This window comes from Petromyzon marinus, chromosome 4 (assembly GCF_048934315.1).
Source record: "Petromyzon marinus isolate PM22_M1 ecotype Great Lakes invasive population chromosome 4, UKy_Petmar_22M1.pri1.0, whole genome shotgun sequence".
In the NCBI taxonomy this organism is placed as follows: domain Eukaryota; kingdom Metazoa; phylum Chordata; class Hyperoartia; order Petromyzontiformes; family Petromyzontidae; genus Petromyzon; species Petromyzon marinus.
Window position 1 is genome coordinate 1,400,192 of NC_133670.1, and position 21,923 is coordinate 1,422,114.

Sequence of the window (21,923 nt, forward strand, 5' to 3'; positions counted from 1 at the left end):
TTTAAGTCAAGATTTAACCACCTCTACGGGGAGGGTTTCCACACAACCATTAGATCTTTTAACAGTCTCCGAGACAGGAGGGCTCATCTGATCGAGTCTCTCATTTCTCAGATGAGATGCCGTTTGCATTCTGACCACAAGTATTGTGGTTAATACAAACAAAATTAGCCGAGGTATTCCTAGCTCTGCGATCTTGCATTTACTTGGAAATTCCATTTCTAGCCCCGCCTACTCCAAGCATATGAAACCTTTGATTGCAGTGGCTCTGCATTTGGCTCAAGCAGCTCTCTAGCTATATTTTTTTCAACGGTCCGCCAGCTGTATTTGTTTACATGAGGACGATCGCTTGTGTTGCGATCAAAACTTTGTGGCTTTTTACCTTTTTGTTATTTTCTATCTATGTGAATTTACCGAAAGAACCAAAGAATATGATAAATGTTTGTCATTAAAATACGTAACCTATTACTATGAGAGAGGTTTTGGACAGTTGTGAAATATGTAATGGTGGCATTGTTGTTGTTTTGGCATTAACTCCGGTCTGGGATGACACCAGGATGGACTCGGTGATGCAGTTCTTGGATGTTTCTGGGGAGGGCAGAACAGCTGCGTTGGAGGTCCGGCTCCATCAGATAGAAGAGAAGGTCAGTGGAAATGTTGTGGAATGTTTACCCTCCATGCCTGAATTAAATATAGGGGTGCATCAAAAAGCACTTTTACCCCTTAACAGGATACTGAATACCTTATCACTTCCGGTTTACAAAGTTGGCTACATACGGTGAAAATGAAGTTCAACATACGGAAAGCTAAAATACACAATTAGAGTATTTGGCTGCTATCATTTGTACCCAGGTAGCTTCTAAAAAAGAGCTATATAGCTCAGTGGGCCTTACCTGGTAAAAAATAATAATAATTTTTTTAGCCAATTAATGTAAGTGGTATTGACCAAACTTGCCAATGCTGAGATATCAGCAAACTATTCAATAGGGAGTACACATCGCAACATCGTCTCTTGCTGTCAAAACTTTGCAGGACCATTCTGAAAAAGAGTTTTGAGAATCAGAGTGAGGCTTTCTTGAGTAAACAAGCATAAGTGATGATAATTACGCTATGTAACACAATTTCTGTTCCTGGGTAGTAAGTGTTATTTCGTTATTGCTTATGCCTAAAAAGTATAGAAAATAGCTTTTGTGACCAGGACAGTGATATTTTGAAATTGACATAATTTCAATGAGAAAACGGGCGAATTTGTGTCTTTTTGTTCACATAAAGTCAGAAAACAACATATGAATCAAAATTAACATGTATTTATACTAAAGTAATACAAAAATTGCTACAAAAGATTTAGAAGTGAGTAGTTTTTCGAGATTTACGATTATATTGTAAATCACTTTCACGAATCAGCCCCCAAATGTAATCTCCCATCATGTTCTCGTTATACTGCCCTTGGTAGCAGCGTTCAAAGTCCAGTATATCCTGGTGGAAGCGCTCACCTTGCTCCTCCGAGTACACTCCCATGTTCTCCTTGAATTTATCAAGATGAGCATCAAGGATATGAACTTTGAGGGACATCCTACAGCCCATTGTGCCGTAGTTCTTCACCAGAGTCTCAACCAGCTCCACAAGAAATCGGACCCACACACCGAAAAGCTAGACGTTCACAAAGTCGTAATTGTATAGTAAATATACAGCAGTGTGGTACACAGTAGGGTTGGTAGAATAATACATAGTATAATATTACAAGTCTAATATTTTATAGTCTAAAGTATAGGGTAGTGTATAGTAACGCATTGTATAATTCAAGGGTGGGGTTTGTCTATGGCAGTGTATATTACGGTGTATAGTCGTGTAATGTAGAAAAAAGTTTAGTTGGAGACATATCAATATAATGCATAATGTTAGAGCTTACATTGGGCTGTGTATACGATAGCATAACATTGTAATGTATAGTAGTCTAGTTTATAGCATAGTTGTAACGCAACACAGGACAGAGCAGCGCATCGTGGCTGTTTCTCCCCCCTCCTCCGTTCCGAGCATAGATGGACTCGTCCGTCTGATCAAAGCTCGTCGCTTTCCGTGGTGCGAACGTTCAAAAGAACAATAAACCGCCACTTTTTTTGACATAGAATTGCGATGTATAACGACTTATTTTTAGTAGCTCAGCTGATTGGAGAGTATATAGAGTTTATTGATAATATTGATGTAGTTTATATTTTAGTTTTTTATCAGTTTACTATATGGTATTCATATAGTGTAGTGTATACCCAGTTACTTTATGTTAAGAGCTCAACATATTGAATAATATATTGAGTACATTTATTATATTGATGTAATTTATACTTAGTTTTTTCACATCGGCTTATTGTATGATAGTTGGGTAGTTGCAGTTCTTTTACGTCAATATACTAAATGCCTCTGTTGATATGTAAACTATGACTTTAACATAGCTACTTCCGTGACTAGTTACATGCTAATCCGTCACACTAACATCATGGTAATCTCCCAGTTACATGCTAAATTCTGACTTTAACACCCTGCTAATCCAACACTTTAACACAGCTATTTCAATGCTAAATTCTCCTGTTGATATGTAAACTCCTTTGTCAAGGTGCTCTGCTCCTCCCACCCAGCTTAAAAGACGCTGCCACGCTTAGCGGTGTTCATTGAAGCGCTGTCGTCCCGACAGTTCTGTTCCTTCACCTGAAGAAGGCTACTTGTGTTGTGGCCGAAACGTCGTGAGAATTTTATTTTATTATGTTTTATTTTTATTATTTTATTGCCATTCTACGTGACTTTACCGAAAGAACCAATAAGATGAATCCCTGCAGTCACGAAAGCTTTCAATCGAAATTCAGCTCCACATAATTTTCGACCTTGTGATTGCCCAGGAAGCCACAAACCACTGCGACAAAGCTGTTCCAAGCCGCTTTCTCCTTACGAGTGAGCTTCTTGGGGAATTCATTGCACTCCAAGATCTTCTTTATCTGTGGTCCGATGAAGACACCGGCTTTGACCTTTGCCTCAGACAGCTTAGGGAATAAGTCTTGAAGGTACTTGAAGGCTGCTGACTCCTTATCTACAGCTCTGACAAATTGTTTCATAAGGTCCCATTTGATGTGCAGTGGTGGCATCAGCACCTTCCGGGGGTCCACCAGTGGCTCCCACTTGGCGTTGTTCCTTCCCACAGAGAACTCGGTCCACTGTGGCCAGTCTCGCCTGTGGTAGTGCGCCTTGGTGTCCCTGCTGTCCCAAAGACAAAGATAACAGGGAAAATTGGTAAAACCGCCTTGGAAAGCCATCAGGAATGCCACCATTTTGAAGTTTCCGATGACCTCCCAGCCGTACTCATCATACTTCAAGGCGTCCAGCAAGGTCTTGATGCTGTTGTAATTCTCTTTGAGGTGCACCAAGTGAGCCAGGGGAAGAGATGGGTACTTGTTACCGTTATGGAGCAGCACGGCTTTGAGGCTCCTGGATGAGCTGTCAATGAAGAGGCGCCACTCATTCTGGTTACAGGCGGTTCTGATTGCCTCGAACAGACTGGTCACATTGTGGCAGAAGCAGAGCCCATCTTGATGGGTGACTAAGCTGCAAAAAGGCTGGTGACGCTTCCTCTGATTTGCGACTTGCACACTTTCATCCAATAAGTTCCACTGCTTAAGCCTAGACGTCAAAAGCTCGGCAGTGGACTTAGTGAGACTAAAGTCTCTGGTCAAGTCGTTGAGGTCTTTTTGGTTGGGGTAGTATGGGTTTCTCTCTTTAGCTCCACCTCCGAAATTGTCATCTGGATCTACAACGTCTTCCTCGCTCTCTGAATTGCTGCTCTCTTCTAAAGACGGCCACTCTCTGTCCGGAGGAGTGGGTACAGGGAGCTCATGGCAGTGTGGGACCGGGGCGATGGATGAAGCAAGGTCTGGATACATGATAGCAGATGCATTCTTGCCAGTCCGACGTTTGGAAGGTCCACCATGCAGAAGTAGCAGTTGCTTGAGTGGTTAGTGGGTTTCCATCAAATTATTGGGATAGCGAACTTCATGGCTCTCTTTTCCCCTCTGTATCATCCTACAAAAATACATTTATTTCACCCATGACTAATGTGTCAGATTCTCGCAACATTTTTCATATATGATATATTTTTAAAATAACATTGAAAATTAAAAACTTTAACATTTTTTTAAACATAAAATTCTGAGCAACAATTGTCCATCTTACCTTCCGGAGTTTTTGTTGCATTGTTTGCAGGTGAAATGAGGTGCCCAGGGTTTGTCTTGATCCCCGACAGGCATGCCGAAATATGCCTTGTAGGCCTCATACATCTTAACAGAGTACTTTTTAGCTCTTGTCTTGATAAATTGGCCGCAGACATAGCAAAATGCGTCTGCCGGATGCTTGCAGCCTCTTGATGCCATCTCAGAAAAATGCAGATATGTATCCACTTGGGCAGCTGGAACTAAACTGAATGGTGGGCTTAAGGCCCCTATGTATATACTACTATTTATATTACTGGAAAGTTCTAGAATGTTCTAGAAGTTACTCCAAGTTTACTCAGCACTGAATATATTTGGATTGTTCTAGAAAATAGGTAAATAAAAACATATCAATGTCCTGGTCACAAAAGCAAAGTTTGTGGGGAATAATAGCCATTTTCTGTACTTTTGAGGCATAAGCAATTAGGAAATAATACTTACTTCCCAGAACAAAAAAAAATGTGTTACACAGTGTTATTATTATTATACATTTGGCACATGCGAATTGGTCTACTGATGATCGTTGATTGGATTGGTAATGATGTTTTTTCCATGCAGTAAGGTGTGCTCTCATGTGGGTGTTGAATGCAAGAAAAGGGAGGATATTCGTGACTTCTTGTCGTGAATTGACCACTCGTTTAACCAAGAAAGGGCAGGTTGGGGAAGCACAAGTGGAGTGGCGAGACAATTGCAGGGTAGATGTTTGTGGAAGTGACGCATTTGCAGGTTGTTGGGGAATCTGGAAGATGTATGTTTGGCTGGAAGGTGTACGATGTACGTTCTGCACCTCTAATTACCACGGTTGGCTACATACGGTGCGAAAGAATTTCAACATACATACATTGCCTGTCTTTGTTAAATCGGTCGTTAATTGAGCAGATGCCTGTATCATTCCAGGACTGTCAAAACAGTCTTTTGTGGTAATTTTTTAGTAAGGGGTGAAGCCAGACTGTGGAGTGCCCAGGGTTTGTGCAGTTATTCAGATGCTTAATGTCTGGGATAATGTAGTGAAGGGGATTAGGGAGCAGTCTGTAAGAGTTTCTGGAATGAGATGCTAAAAAGACAAAGGGATCAGTTGAACTAGACCTGGCTCCCATATTTTCTTTGTTGTTTTTCAAGAGATGAGATACCACTCAAGGGACTTGTATTGGCACCATCATACAAGCACAGACCGATAAATATCACCACTGCTGCTATTGACACTCATATGACAGAGACATTGTGAGCTAATGTTTCTGGCTATTGTTTCTCTTCTTGCCTGTGCTGTGTTATAGAGATGTAATTGATCGTTTTCAGCATTCCATAACTGACTGACATAAAATGTTCCTTTCCACATAGCATTTCATGCTCGATATAAATTGTTTTATTCATCACAGAGAAGTGCACGACAATTCCAGACTTTCCATTCTTTAGTTTGGCAAAAACATTCCATGGATTGATTCTAAATGTTTACCCTTAACAGCTCAATCTCATCTAATTGTATATTTACAGAACACCTTCAACTCAAGACGCTTGACTTAGTTTAAAAAACGGTGACATGCAAGAACTGAGGAATAGTGAACTTCATGACTCTAAGTGTCAAAAATGTAGTTTTAAATTGAGCGAATGATGTTCTGAACTTGTGAGAATTTTTGTTGTTTTTGTCGTTGTTTGCACCAGCTGGGTATAACAGTTGATGCGCTCGATTGGATCACCAAGGCTCTATGTGACAAAGGCATTGGCATCAAGGAGACGAGGCCTGCCCTCACGTGTAAGCCCTGCATTATACAAACAACTGCATCACCCCTAGAGCAGTGGTAGGCCAACTTGCGTCCTGTGCCGCTCTCGTGGTGGCGCCGGTCTCGGTGTCTCTCGGGTGATGTGTGGGGTCATGGCGAGATGCACAAGCATGGTGTCACGCTTGCGGCCCACTGAGGCGAAGGAGGTCCACCCATGTGGCCCACAAACTCGTCTGCAGTTGCCCATCGCTGCCCTATAACATGCAAACAAACACTGGGACATGCACACAAGTTGTTTGTAATATTAAGGTCACGATTTCTTACGGTTTTTCAATGCAAGTGTCTTGGATTCAGCAACCAGCTGTATCTACGAAGTGAGATTGTGAGGCTAAAATACGGTCACGGTTGATGAGTGACTTTTAAACATTAAATTACTTCCCTCATATCTATGGAACTCTATTTGCTGGTATCAAGATGATGTATTATTGCCGGAAAGGGTAACACCTATTCCCTCACAGTGAATGCATAGTTGGCTTGCGTATACGGGGGCCAATTTTCAGTTCATTTGCTGGAAATAACGATTTTTGGCAAAATTTGCTGATGTTTCCAGGAGCAGTGGGACAAATCACCGAGTGAATGTGTTTTTGGCATTTAGTGAATGCGGTACAGTACAGCATATACAATTGCTCCATTCAGTTTCAGTTGAGCATTCATTCCAAGTACTCGAATATTATTATTGTTGAATCATACTTTGAGGTTGTTTTTCCCAATTTTAATGGAATTTTTTATTTGTATTTTATGGCAGAAATCCCTCAATTTTGTTTCTCGTTGAAGGTGTGAACTTTCGGTTGCTGCAGTGCAAAATGCCCTCCAAACGTGAATTCCATGCTGCCAGCCAATGGGATGCTATGCTCGTTTATAACCCAACTCTTTCCACATAACAGTGTGGAGTAGGATTTTGAATACTGCAGGCACAATATGTTACTTTACTATTATCTAGCATCATAAAATATAAAATCGCCAAAATGAGTGTCATTTGCATTGTCACTCTGGATTCCTCTTATTATTATGAAGTTTTTTTTTTTTACGCAGGAAACCTTCATTGAGTCGAAAGACTAATTTTCAGGAGGGTCCTGGCAAGTTTTTGCAGGAGAGGGGTGATGATTTTGCTGCTGTTTGTGTGATTCCAGTTGAGTAATTTGCATAGAATGTTTCAGCATTGGGATGTTTTCTTTGACCTTTTTTTATTAAGTCCCTGGTGAAGATCAAAAAAATGCGTTCTCATCGCTGGATTGTGTCGCGTGCGATGTGTGCTCTATCCACAGTTCTGACGTGGTGCAATCGTTAGCAACAGCAACAGGGCCAGCCACAATCCTTCATTTTAAAATAATTGCAATAAGTGAAGGAAAAATGCCAGCCGTACCGAGTTATTTTAAATTCAAGAAATGTTCGGTGGGAAAAGAAAAACAAAATTAGTCACGGGCCCTGACAAGTTGATGTGTTTTGTGATCACATGTTCCTCGCGTATACGCTGAGGCTAAATAACAGCCACAGAGCAGAGGCGCGGCCTCAGAGTTCCCTGTACCAAACGCGTGGGCAGCGCCACTCCACCGTCTATGGTGAAATCTCGTGTAGCATTTATTCCCCTGTGCGTTAATGATATAACTACGGATTTTACTCCTTCACACCCCAGCCTGTCAGAGATACTACACCTGTATTAATGATATAACTACGGATTTTACTCCTTCACACCTCAGCCTGTCAGAGATAATACACCTGTATTAATGATATAACTACGGATTTTACTCCTTCACACCCCAGCCTGTCAGAGATACTACACCTGTATTAATGATATAACTACGAATTTTACGCCTTCACACCCCAGCCTGTCAGAGATAATACACCTGTATTAATGATATAACTACGGATTTTACTCCTTCACACCCCAGCCTGTCAGAGATAATACACCTGTATTAATGATATACCTTCGGATTTTACTCCTTCACACCCCAGCCTGTCAGAGATAATACACCTGTATTAATGATATAACTAAGGATTTTACTCCTTCACACCCCAGCCTGTCAGAGATAATACACCTGTATTAATGATATAACTACGGATTTTACTCCTTCACACCCCAGCCTGTCAGAGATAATACACCTGTATTAATGATATAACTACGGATTTTACTCCTTCACACCCCAGCCTGTCAGAGATGATACACCTGTATTAATGATATAACTACGGATTTTACTCCTTCACACCCCAGCCTGTCAGAAATAATACACCTGTATTAATGATATAACTACAGATTTTACTCCTTCACACCCCAGCCTCCTTCACACCCCAGCCTGTCAGAGATAATACACCTGTATTAATGATATAACTAAGGATTTTACTCCTTCACACCCCAGCCTGTCAGAGATAATACACCTGTATGAATGATATAACTACGGATTTTACTCCTTCACACCCCAGCCTGTCAGAGATAATACACCTGTATTAATGATATAACTACGGATTTTACTCCTTCACACCCCAGCCTGTCAGAGATGATACACCTGTATTAATGATATAACTACGGATTTTACTCCTTCACACCCCAGCCTGTCAGAGATAATACACCTGTATTAATGATATAACTACAGATTTTACTCCTTCACACCCCAGCCTGTCAGAGATAATACACCTGTATTAATGATATACCTTCGTATTTTACTCCTTCACACCCCAGCCTGTCAGAGATAATACACCTGTATTAATGATATAACTAAGGATTTTACTCCTTCACACCCCAGCCTGTCAGAGATACTACACCTGTATTAATGATATAACTACGAATTTTACGCCTTCACACCCCAGCCTGTCAGAGATAATACACCTGTATTAATGATATAACTACGGATTTTACTCCTTCACACCCCAGCCTGTCAGAGATAATACACCTGTATTAATGATATACCTTCGGATTTTACTCCTTCACACCCCAGCCTGTCAGAGATAATACACCTGTATTAATGATATAACTAAGGATTTTACTCCTTCACACCCCAGCCTGTCAGAGATAATACACCTGTATTAATGATATAACTACGGATTTTACTCCTTCACACCCCAGCCTGTCAGAGATAATACACCTGTATTAATGATATAACTACGGATTTTACTCCTTCACACCCCAGCCTGTCAGAGATGATACACCTGTATTAATGATATAACTACGGATTTTACTCCTTCACACCCCAGCCTGTCAGAGATAATACACCTGTATTAATGATATAACTACAGATTTTACTCCTTCACACCCCAGCCTGTCAGAGATAATACACCTGTATTAATGATATAACTACGGATTTTACTCCTTCACACCCCAGCCTGTCAGAGATAATACACCTGTATTAATGATATAACTACGGATTTTACTCCTTCACACCCCAGTCTGTCAGAGATAATACACCTGTATTAATGATATAACTACGGATTTTACTCCTTCACACCCCAGCCTGTCAGAGATAATACACCTGTATTAATGATATAACTACGGATTTTACTCCTTCACACCCCAGCCTGTCAGGGATAATACACCTGTATTAATGATATAACTACGGATTTTACTCCTTCACACCCCAGCCTGTCAGAGATAATACACCTGTATTAATGATATAACTACGGATTTTACTCCTTCACACCCCAGCCTGTCAGAGATAATACACCTGTATTAATGATATAACTACGGATTTTACTCCTTCACACCCCAGCGACTTCTGTCAGTGCTATCCGATCTCAGCCTGTCAGAGATAATACACCTGTATTAATGATATAACTACGGATTTTACTCCTTCACACCCCAGCGACTTCTGTCAGTGCTATCCGATCTCAGCCTGTCAGAGATAATACACCTGTATTGCTCCACTTTAAAATGTAAAAATGCATATCCTATAAAAAAATGTTTTACCATATGGTGCCTAACTTAATACATTTACTTATGTTATGGCTTAATGAAATTAGAATGCTTTCAACTTAAAATAAATTCCAATGTTTTTGTTATCATGTACATTAATAACAATATATAAACATGCACTCGTTTTGCATATAACATGAAACCATTTTATGAGCCATGGAAAAGTACCGCATCTTATGAGTTCCATTGCAATGCCATGGACAGTCGATATGTGTTACTATTGGTGATTCTGCTTTGATAAACTACCTATATAACGCAAACAGTTCACATTTGGCATATGGTATTCATTCACAAACTTTGCAAACTGATTATACTCGATTCTACCCGGGTGTCATTAATTTGAGAAGCCATTTGTAAACACAGTATGGAGTTGTATTAGCAGAGCAGTGCGTGGACACGAACAATCACAGAGATTCCTGTAGATTTGGCGTCTATTTTTCTAGTAGTGTTGATGAAGAATTGATGCAAGCACCGTTATGTCAGCTGTAAAAACTTTTTGCACTAAAACGTACAAATTCTATCAAAGGAGAAATACAATATGTGCATACAACAGTTACATAACTGATAGCGCTAAATAGGCAAACGGTTTTGTGTGCTAAGAACAGCAATTAAGAGACCCCATAGCTGGCGAATGGTGCTGAAAGCCCCGCCCTACCGTGCACCAATGCCGGCCCCAGAAGTCGCAAGCCAAAGCGCTTCCCTTATAAAACAATGAGGTCGCTCCCATCTCAATTGGTGGCCCTGAGCCAGTGGTGGGAATTCCACATTACCGTGACAGAGGCATGTCTTTGTAACTGGCTTTCCATAGATTGGTGCTCATTTAAATAATTTCCAGGAGGACAAGACGCTTAGTTGACTCCCAGCAAGTATTTTAACGTGTATAGGCCTTCCTTTTGAGAGTCAAGGGTTCTGACCGATTGTCTGCATGCCCCAGGGTTGATTGAATCTCGTGGGTTAATATCTTGTCTTAAGTGTGCGTGTGCTCGTAACCTTGCACGAAATTAACAGCGCATTTTCTTTCATCAGCCCCGACAGTGAAGGGCCAAAAGAAGTGAAGAGAAGCCACTGCTATTAAATGCAGACAAGGACACACGGCCATCTCGCCCAAGCCAAGCCATCGGTTCACGTGCACGCACCTGCACCAGCAGAGCAGCCTACGCGTCGATGCCGCAGGGAGACCTTCGCAGGAGTGAGACAAGTTATGTAGATATTTCAAAAAATGTGTGCCATGGTGTACACTGCACAAAAACGCCTTTTTACTGTTATGAAAGCCAAAATACAAACAAAACAAGGTTGACCGTAGCACTTTAACTTTGATGACAGCATTTAGGAACTGAGTTGGATCGTAGATTGAGTTCTTTAGCAGCTGAATGTATTTTTTTTTATTAATTCATGTGGCAGTGGGCAGGGGAGTGATCCTATAATTTATAGATTTTTTTTCTTCCGCGTGTCACCTTTTAATGCTGTCCAACTTTGATTGCGAGTGCGTTAATAATGCATTAACTCCGTCCGCCTGTGTCCGCCTCTCAATAACGCTCATGAAGTCACAGTACAGTAACAGTAACTCTCGTAAAAAGAATCCAGTGTGAAGGAAACGTAACCATAGTTTTTTTTGTTGCTATTGTGAACTAACCCTTCAGACAACCGGTGGGGCGGTTGGCCACTGCGTCAACAGCGTTGATTGAAGCTCGGCTTCGAAGGCCGGTGATGATTGGGAGAGCCTCTCTTTCGGCAAGGGGCAACGACCACGGAACGTCAATCTGTGGCATCGCATTACATGCGTCGTCCTCTCGCAACAATAATTGGCACGTCATTGGACGCCTTCATTGCACACGTGACAATTTAATTTATGTTGCCGTGTCGCGTGGTGGAGAGCTAAAAACTGTAAAAAGATTTGCCTGATCGTTACACAACTTCACCCAAATCACAAATAAAGACTCAAATTATCATTGACATTGAATGTATGGAAAATAAGGACAGCGTGTCATAAAGGCAGCTGCTGATGAAATGCCCGTGTGGAGGTGTTGCATTCATGTCTGCATGCCTCAGAGTTTGACTACCAACAACACGTGTAGATTACCACGAATGCTTCTCCATCTACAGCGTGTGGTTAGGTAGGTACAGGGTCTGAGTACAGTTTGATTAAGGGGGCTCTTCAGTGTAGATAACGATGGTAAGTCCCTCATCCCCAGTTTTATTTTGGCTACACCCCAGAATTCCTCTATGCATGATGCCGGAGCCGTACAATGTTTTGTTGTGTGACATTGTCACACAAACCCTCGTGCTGTTTGTTTACTGTTTTTTTGTGTCGTGGTAAAAACAAATGTATCTCAAGATTCTGAAACCATCTTTTTGCAGTCTGTAGGAAGACTTGGTGACTTATCGAATTTAGATTTATAGTGTGCATTCACTCAATGCGCTTGACGTAGTTTACAAAACGATGACAATGGAATGATGTAGTTGATTGGGGCGTACGAGGATGGAGGAATGAGTGGCAGCGATAGAGGTGTACTTAGGGATCACGAAAGGGCTGTTGGGGAGGGCCGGGAAGGAATGGAGGAGCGAGGAGAGGTAAGACTGCTCAGTGTATGGTTGTGACACCTGCACAAGTATTCATAACAAAGCTAGAGGCATGTCACAATGCGACCGATTCATGGTGTCGGTGATGCAACCATCGCATTAGCAAACTAAGCACATGGCCGAAATACAACTAGTCGAGTGATATTTGATCACACACGATATTAAATGTCACTGTGAAGTCTGTTAATATTCAAATTATATAACAGCACTGGTAATTTGGCATTTATTACTGCAGTTCTGCATTGTATACCTGGTAAATTTAACATCAGTCAGATACAATATAAGGATCTGTCGTGAATGCTATATTGTCATGTAATGTAAACTGTTGGAAAGCTTGATGAATATTTCACATAATTGTATTCAATGTAAAATCTGATTCATCACTCTAATGTGTCACTATACTTTATAATTTTCTCACTATATTTTCTCACATTATTTCGGCATATATTGAGGTGGAGTAGTGGCACAGTGATTAAGGCACTGCACTATGACACATGCAACCCAAGTTCAATACCCAGCCATGGCTAAGATCAGTGGCAAGTCGATATATGTAGAGGTATACCTCGGTTAACAAAGTAGATGCTTTCGATCATGTCACTTCCTTATCAGAAAGGTCAATACCAGAGGTAGATATGGGAGGCATAGGGATGTGTTCCAGGACTTCAGGGAAGGGGGGGGGGTAGAATAGTAAAAAATTGCTGCACAGTGGCTTTCACGTTGTCTGCTTGTTTTAAAGTTGTCTCTAAGGTGGACTGCGCCAACCATAACGCGCCACTTCAGGTTTCATCTCCCTCGCCTCTACCCATCCTCCTTACGATCTGCATTTTGGTTTCCAGAGATGGATTTATGCTGCATTCTTTGCCCAATGAGGCAACTAGCATGAGATGGTTGGTTGGATGACATAATGGGGGAAGCTAAATCACTTTAATCACTGCAAAAAACATGATGACATTCCAGCAATGCGAAGAGTTCAAGCAAAAATATGGGGCGGGGGGGGAGGCAACGGACCCTCCACGGCCGACTATAAAGGAGCTTTGTCCCCGGAGGATTCGTCAACCGAGATATTTACGCACAATTAGCATGGTTCGCTACGTACAGTTTGAAAGAAGTTCAACATACATTCTGTATTCTACATCCAACTTGCACGTAACATTAGCATGAAGCATGGTCACACAACCCCCATAATTGACACGGCACGGTTAGAGGCCTTCATCCAGAGGTGGACTGACAAAGCGCCAAGAACATTATTGTACCGTTGCATAAGGGACGGCCGAGAGGCGAACCTTATTAAGTAATGCACAAACATACCCTGTACTCTTAACTAAATGCTAGTACATTCAAAGTAGCGCGCCCGACTCTTATTGGCGAGAAGCTCTCAGGGGGGAGGAGCCAAACGTAAGGTACACGATTTGATTGGAAAGTGGAGAACCACTCAAGTCTAATTGGTTGTCGGGGTAAATTTGAATGAGCAAGGGGGGGAGGACCACATGCAAATGAGGGGTCGGTTGGGAGACCATTGGGAGAGGTGATGGGGATCGGTGAAGTCGGAGAAAGTTCCAGAAAGGACGGGGAAGAGGATACAAGGAGCGGGAGGACAGTTCAAGGCAGCGCCTGAACGGAGTAACTCTGAAGTGTTACGCACTCTGCTGAAGACGGAATCAAGTCCAATACTTACTTGGGGGCTGGTACGCCTTTACAATTGTTTAGCAAATGTTTAATATGCCAGAAAACACACTGGTTGTGTGAGCGCCAGTTTGCCTGAGTTCCCAGGTGCACAATATCCATGTACAGTATTTTACACTACAAGCTATCCACAACTTATGATGTTATTTTTTAATCATCCCACTTGCGAACGTTCGCTCGTACTTGCGAACCAAACTATTTTGTTTGGCGGAGTGATCCTCCGTGAGATGTAATGAGTCTTGCACCCCGCTGGGAGTGAGTATGTACCGTATGTATGTATGTGTCTTTACGCGCTCACACATGTATGAGTGTCTTTGTATGGGGAGTGGTAGTGTAGCGGTTAGCACGCTGCGCTACGAACACTTTCCTGCTCCCACGCAGAAGATTCCACCCAATAAGTGGATGATAGCCGAGCCACGTCAATCAAAATCAATCAGATTCCACCCACTTGTAAAGATATGCAACTACTGTACTGTAGAGTCGATCACGTGGACTTCAGAATAAGTGGAGCATATATTTATTCGGTTTAAGCACATGACTTGTAATAAACATTCCCAAGAATAACAATGTAAAACTGTTTTTAGATGATTAATTTGGGTTTTAAAGGAAAACCCATTATTCATTTATGTCAAAATCTCAGGTGCACGGTTAATCCGCAAATCGGATAAACCGCGCACGAATACTGTATTGAGTTCTGAGGTCCGAACAGATCGACTTGCGAATTGGTCTCATGAATGGAACCCGTTCGTAGGTCGGGAACTGCCCCGTACAGCAAGAAATACCATGTGGCTGAACATCACTGCCTCGTTCACTGGAGTCTGGGATCACCGCGTCACCTGGGACCCAAGATGGGCCACTTGGGACGTAAGATGGAGACAAGACGGCACCCGTGTTTTCTTCCGCGGCAACATCATCGTGAGCAGTGCAGTCACGATGCGTACAGGAATCAAGCGCGAATGGTCGAGCCACAGGGGCGCGATCGGCGAACTCTACCTCAATAAATTTGTCAAAAAAACGCGAAAGCTAAACCCCCGCGAGAGGGAGATGCTTGCTGTGCATTCATAATCAGCAGCAAACTGTAAAGCATCACGTAAATCAATAACACGTGGTGGCCACTAAAGAGAAAACATTCCCGATGAGATCACTAAAAGCTACACCACCTCCTGTCACGCTTCATGTGCATTTTCTTGAATTGAATTAAGCCGAGCTTACAGTGGCGAGCGCTACCTGAACTGCCCGCCACCCCTTCGCCCAACCTGCACGGACAAGCGTGGTGAGGTAGGGTCAAACAACCTCATGATCAACACTGTGTAAGAAAGATCTTCATCCAGGAGTGGATTGATAAAGGGCTGTACATAATGCATTGTTATTAATCTGAGTTAATCTGCCGACATCTTATGATTGTAAACGCATTGGGTGCCCCGGAGCCTCCTACTACATTAGGGAGATTTGTTTAAAACCTCATGCTTGCTCGGCCCCTAGATGCAAATGTCTTCCCTATTTGTAGTGTCTTGACACATTTTAATAGTGGGCTCCTCCAAAAAACTAGCGCAGATATGGCAATCATATCGATGACGATGTGTTCATTGGTTGATCTTGATAAAGATGCGCTCCTTTCACATCTCAACACATTGGAAAGGGCACCTCAGTTGCAGTTGTCCCTGCGCAGCAAACGATGATTCGGCACCGGGCATTAGTCTTGCAACATGCGGCGATGACTGCTGCTATGGGTAATCCCATTTGAGTGATTTGTAGTAATTTTTTTTAAATTGGGAAGCAAACAGCGCGTATGTATATGGTTCGTACCACCGCAGTGATAACCAGGGCAGCCTGCCGGACTCGAACTGAGAAACTTCTACAAAAAGCGGCTACCGCTGGGCTCCAGTCACAGTGCAGCTGTCTAAATATAGGACAGCATCGTGCCCTAAGGGCTCTCACAAGCGGATGTGACACAGAAACAACACAGTACAGCACTGCACTTAAAGAGATACACATTTCACTATTAAACGAGCGGTGGATTTCTTCTTACATATGCTGCTGTGTGTGTTTAAATAGCACCTCGACCAAATGACATTCGTTTACATCCCAGTTTCGTAAAATGAACGAGAAGAGTGATGCGTTCGGTATGGCCAGGTCACCGCTCGGCTATTAATTGCCAGAACATGTAAACAGCGCCTCTCTGTAATTTCCTCCGAATGTAGGCAAACGTTTAGGCGCCCCCTCCGCATTCCGAGGAACTTCCTCTTTTGGACGCTGCCGCATTTGACCGCGGTCCTCACAACTGGACGAGTCACGGCGTGGTAGCGCTGCTTGTTGTTGACGGGCCGTCGGCGTGAACGATTGCTGCTGCTGCTGCCGTTGCCGCTGCCGCAGAGTCTCGCACACAGCCATCGCCTCTGCTGCTGCGTTGAGGTAGGCTGGGGGCTCTCGTGCCGTGTCAGTGCTGTGCATTGCTGCAGTTAATCGGTCCGTGCGGGTTTTTGAAACACTGCACAGTGGCTTGACGGCTCCGCACATCATTGTGTATCTGTACAAATGTCTTTTTTTAGTTTGCTGTACTCCACTGGTATTGCTCATGATGACGTGTTTATAATGCTGGGGGGGGGGGTTCTTGTCTATAATATCTTCGTGTACTAAGTATGTACGAAGTAAGTATGTACAAAGTATGTACTTGATATTCTGATGGGTTTTTTTTCTTACCAAGGAAACTAAAGTGTTATGAATGTGTACAACTTTATAACTTTATTTATTTATACATTGCAAGTAACGAACGGTGTCATTTTAACCAGCAAAATGTGTGATTGTTACACTACAGTATTTTACAACAGAGCAGAGCAACGCTATCACCTCTTTTTGCTGCCTTGCCCAAGCGGACTTATAGAATGTATTATTTACTTATATTTCGTGACTTTCTGAACCTCTATTTTGCACTCCTATCGGTTTATGTTTGTACTGTTTGCTATTGTAACCTGCTGACCCGCCCATACATCTGTGAAAAAAATGTTTCTTAGCTCATCGGATTCCTCCTGCAGTCTAAACAAGAAAGATTCGATGCAGTTTTAACAGCTGTGTGAGATGCTCGGGACGAGCCATTGATGGACACTCTCACGGTGCCGAAGGTTGTGGGAAATGCAGCGGCGTTGATCAACGCCATTCACAGACGTGACACTGCAATCGGTACGAGCGATTTGTCCGACTTCGTGTGACTTAAGGAGTGAAACAAGGACAAACAAAAAGGCATTGCAAATGAAGATCTATTTGGTTGGCAAACTTTGATGGTTAGGGAATTAAGTTGGGCACGTGCGGTGCAACGTAAGTTCAACAAACGCACACACACAACAGATTTTAGAGAGAGAAAAAAAAGCGTTCAGTATATTGTTTGCGCTATTTCAATCGCGTTCTAAATTACATCGAAATAAGAAGGCGCTGTCGCGTGACCCGATGCCCCTAAAACGATGGTGGACCACGAGGGAGATGGAGTGAGAGGGGCAGTGGGCCCTCTCACACACAGGGTACGACTCTTGGCGGAGAGGCCCCCGGCAGCGTTTGCGGGGAGCGAGTCCACAGCTGTGGCACTGGAATCGCCCCGCTGCCAATGCTGCACGTGGGCTCAGCAAGCTCCCGACATCACTCGACTGAAAATGTTCCACCTTAGTAAACTCGCGTGTTTTTTCTTGTTATTTGGCTCGCTTTTTTACGTTTGAGTCTGGCTTTTGCAACCTTTATTAGCTTCGTCGATCATTCCCCCGTGGTTCCTTCTCCTTGGCTGCTTTCGTGGCTCTGTCGTCCGCACAATAATCTTGGATTGTTAATAGTTCCCACATTGAAATATTACATAATTGTTCGTTTCTCAATACGCTTGTCCTGGTGAGAGTCGCGGCGGCAGCATGATGAGTAGGGCGGTCAAGACCTCCCTTCCCCTGGCGACAAACTCTAGCTCTTCCTGGAGAATTCCCGGGAATTCCCAGGCGTTCCCAGGCCAGCCGAGCGACATTGTCCGTATACTGAGCCGGCCCCGGGGTCTTCGCCCAGCGGGACGTGCTGCTGCCCGATAGAGTTCCAGGGGGAGTCCACCGGGGGGCATCCTTACCGGGTGCCCGAACCACCTCAACTGGCTCCTCTCGATCTGGAGGAGCAGGGGCCCGACTCTGAGGCTCTTCCGGATTACCGGGCTCCTTCACCCGATCACGGAGCGTGAGCCCCAGCAACCCTGCGGACTCATTTACGTCATTGTCTCTCCCATTTTTGGAAAATACCTTCTTTCGCTGTGAATTACTCTGACGAAAGCGTCTCTTTATTTTACTCAGATCTTTGCTGTCGCCGTATAATTTTGTTAAACCATGTTTCATTATTATTGTTGTTAAATATATTTAAATGCACGACTTGGATGACTATTCATTTTCACCAAGGCAGATTTTTATTGAGTCAATAAAGTCACTAAACAATTGAAGATGTACGTTCGAGGGGACACACGTGGAATACTCAGCAGAACAAGAAAGGTACCGCAACTGAACCAGGATGAAAACGATTTAATATAGAGGTCCATGAAAGCTGGGTGGAGTTATTTTGGAAAACTGAACTTAATGGTGAAAGACAACATCCTGACCAATCTGCCTTCAGAGGGAACTGTTTAACCAGTGTATATTACCGTGCCTGATATGACAAAATGTTCATACATATGAACATTATATGTATGTTGAACGTAGTAGCCACCCGCGCTAATCGGAGATGTGGGGGAAGGACATTGGAGAAAGAGAATTGAACAAAAGCTGAAAGGGACACAGAGATGGAATTAGGGGCCGTCCATAAATGACATCACGCGATTTTGGACGTTTTTTGAACCCCCTCCCCATCGTCACACGGCGTCACAAAAAGTCAGACCCCCCGTCAAATATGACGTCACAAAGCTCTGCCCCCCCTCCCCCCCAAAAAAAAATTGCTTCAAATAGCTTTAAACTATTGTCATTGTAGTGCGTATTTAATGTGGCGCTGCACTCTGATGTAAAACATTATTAAAAAGTCTATTTAATTAAGTAGAACCTGTTGTCTATATTTATTTAAAGTTACGCATTTTGATGTGACGTCACATTTCTCAACCCCCCCCCCCCCCCTCGTCACGCATCGTCACAAATTTCTGACCCCCCCCCCGGTGTGTGACGTCATTTATGGACCGCCCCTGACACTGACAGGATCACGTGATTCGATAACATGCGCAAGTTAGAGAAATAATTGACTGGCAATAAAACACACGTGGCCTCTGGCAGGAAACGTCACTGGAAGTGACGTTGGCCGATGATCGAGACTAAGAAAGGAATGGCAGCTGAAGGACAGAACACACACGAGAAGGCATCCCCCTGAGGCAATGGAACAATTAAATCAGCTTGCGCACAGCTGCTGGATGGATTGTTACCTCGCAAGACTGTGAACGGCTTTTGGCTGGCCATGGTACAAAGATGGTCACTGCATCGCGCGTTTTCAAATGTGTTTCCGCGGCCATCTGGGATACTCTTCCATTCGATATTAGGACGCCACTGGAGCTATGCACTTTTAAATCTAAATTGAAAGCTCATTTCTTTAGAACTGCTTTTTATCTTAAGTTTGTTGTCCTTCCCTGCACCTCTGCACGGTTGGTTATATATGGTGCGAAAGAAGTTATACATACATATGGCAATAGTTTGGGGAGGTCTTCATGCAGGAGTGAATAGATGATGGTTGAGATTAATAAGATCGTAAATAATGAGTGCAGTTGAGGTGTTGTTTGAAAAATGGATTATTACAGAGTAAAGCGTTCCGTCATTTGCTTCTGATATCACATTTCAAATGGTTCAACTACAGCAATTCGCAACCCATGTTGAGATGAGAATATCCGGACACAAGCATGAAAAGGATATGTACGTGAATTATAATGGGAAGCAAGTGATGGGGTGTCATGAACGTTAACTTACACATTGCACGGTGGTAAAGTGTAAGCTGAGAATGTAATTGTCGCCTTGAGCCAACGGCAAGTGCATTGTGAATTCCAATCGTTGTGTATTACGTATCGGCTTAGAGTAGTGAAATATCATTGAGAGTGAGTATTCACAATGTGAGGACACGCTTTAGCCACATATTTGAATGTAGGATCTCAGCAGAGTTGGATTTATTAAATTGAGCACTCACATTTGCCCATGGAGTTCAAAGCCACCTCAATGACGATGGTGGTGGTGATGGGATTGTTTGCGTCTGCTGCTGCCATCATACAATATAAACCTCGTCGTATTGAGGATCTCTACGCTCTGGGAATCAATGTGCATTGATAATACATGTTTGTGTCATTTTACAGATACATTTGCATAGCTTAATTTGGCTTTGATCGTTAACCACCGTGGCGAGATGTTAACTACCCCTCCTGGTATACAGGAGGTCGTGGGTTCGATCCGACCCTCACGCCTATATATTTCCAGTTTGAATGTTCTTCCCGTGGTCGCGTAGATTTTTCTCCAGGTCCTCCGGTTTTGCCCTCCATATTTAGAAACATGTGTTTAAAGCATTTGACAGCTATAAATGTCCACGAAAGCCACTTCGTTGAGCTATTATTTGTGGCCCGGTCGCTTCTGAATAAAAGCTATATAGCTCAGTGGGCCTTACCTGGTGAAATTTTTTTTTTTAAATCGTTTAAACATGCATTGAAGAATCCCACTTGATCCTTTAATACTTTGGCGTCTCTCAGCTCTGTAAGTGGCGCTGCCCTGGACCTCACGGCTTCTTCAACAACAGAGGTGAAAATGGTTGTCATGGCCACAGAGGTCAAAGCAGGGAACCACGACGATACCACAGTTCTTGATAACTACACTTTGTTGTTAAACAAAACACCATTTATTAAAAAAACATGTTATTTGACACATTTAGCAAACCAATGTTAATAAACATAATTTAAAACATTCATTGATTTTCCTATTTATCCAGCACTGGCCCTCTCACCATGTGTACTGGGTATAATGGAGAGTGGGACTTCAGTAGAGGCAACACGTTTATTATAACAAAGGTAACCTTCATTCTAGATTTGAAGCTTTCGTGACTGCAAGAATTCATACTCTTTGGTTTTTTCGGTAAAGTCACGTAGGTAAAATAAAATAAATGAAAACAACTAAATTAAATCACGACGTTTCGGAGGCAACACAAGCTTCCGTCTTCAGGTGGAACAGTCACAGCAAAATAGCTGTATCATGTAAAGAGCTCTGAGACACCCGAGATTATATACAGGTTAAGGGGGAGGGAAGGAGCCAGGAAGGGACGTGGGTGGGGAGGGGAGGGCTAAGTTAAGCCGCCTTTTGTTATGCTGCAGGGGGTTCAGGGGCGGTGGTGCACTGCTCGAAAGCGAGTACAACCCACTGAGAGATGGAAATGGCTGTACAATTATAAGGCAGCTAAAGTTTGACTTGGTTGATGACATCTTTCCAATGGTTGCTCAATTTAAAACCATTTTCTCGGTTGAAGTTGTGTCTATGTTTGTATATCTGGATGGCTTCATGAACAAATCTTTGGTAATAACCGGGAGCTTTGCATAGTACTTTGGTATCGGAGAAAACAATGCCATGAGAACCCGCTGTATTGAAACAATGATCAGCCACGGCCGTAGAATTCGTTCTGCCGGAAGGTAACCTTAACACGAAGGGGTAACGCCCCTTCCACCCAATACACTAGGGAGGTACGTCCTCTGGGCTAGCATGCCCTACACATTGGGAGAATATCTCAGAT

General features: G+C 43.0%; 2 protein-coding genes across 4 annotated transcripts in view; both read left to right on the forward strand.

The window, feature by feature from the left end:
* TRPM2 (transient receptor potential cation channel subfamily M member 2) overlaps positions 1-11,876 on the forward strand; it is a 64,683-nt gene extending 52,807 nt beyond the window's left edge. For both annotated transcript variants that reach the window (XM_032946561.2, XM_032946560.2), the window contains 3 exons: positions 554-641; positions 5,904-5,994; positions 10,950-11,876. In XM_032946561.2, coding sequence (XP_032802452.2) covers positions 554-641; positions 5,904-5,994; positions 10,950-10,978 — 208 coding nt within the window. In that variant the 3' untranslated portion in view covers positions 10,979-11,876. The remainder of the gene's footprint in view (positions 1-553; positions 642-5,903; positions 5,995-10,949) is intronic.
* Positions 11,877-12,070: 194 nt separating this feature from the next.
* LOC116938843 (collagen alpha-3(VI) chain-like) overlaps positions 12,071-21,923 on the forward strand; it is a 123,206-nt gene continuing 113,353 nt past the window's right edge. For both annotated transcript variants that reach the window (XM_076054439.1, XM_076054429.1), the window contains exon 1: positions 12,071-16,598. The gene's annotated coding sequence lies outside the window, so the exon portion shown is untranslated. The remainder of the gene's footprint in view (positions 16,599-21,923) is intronic.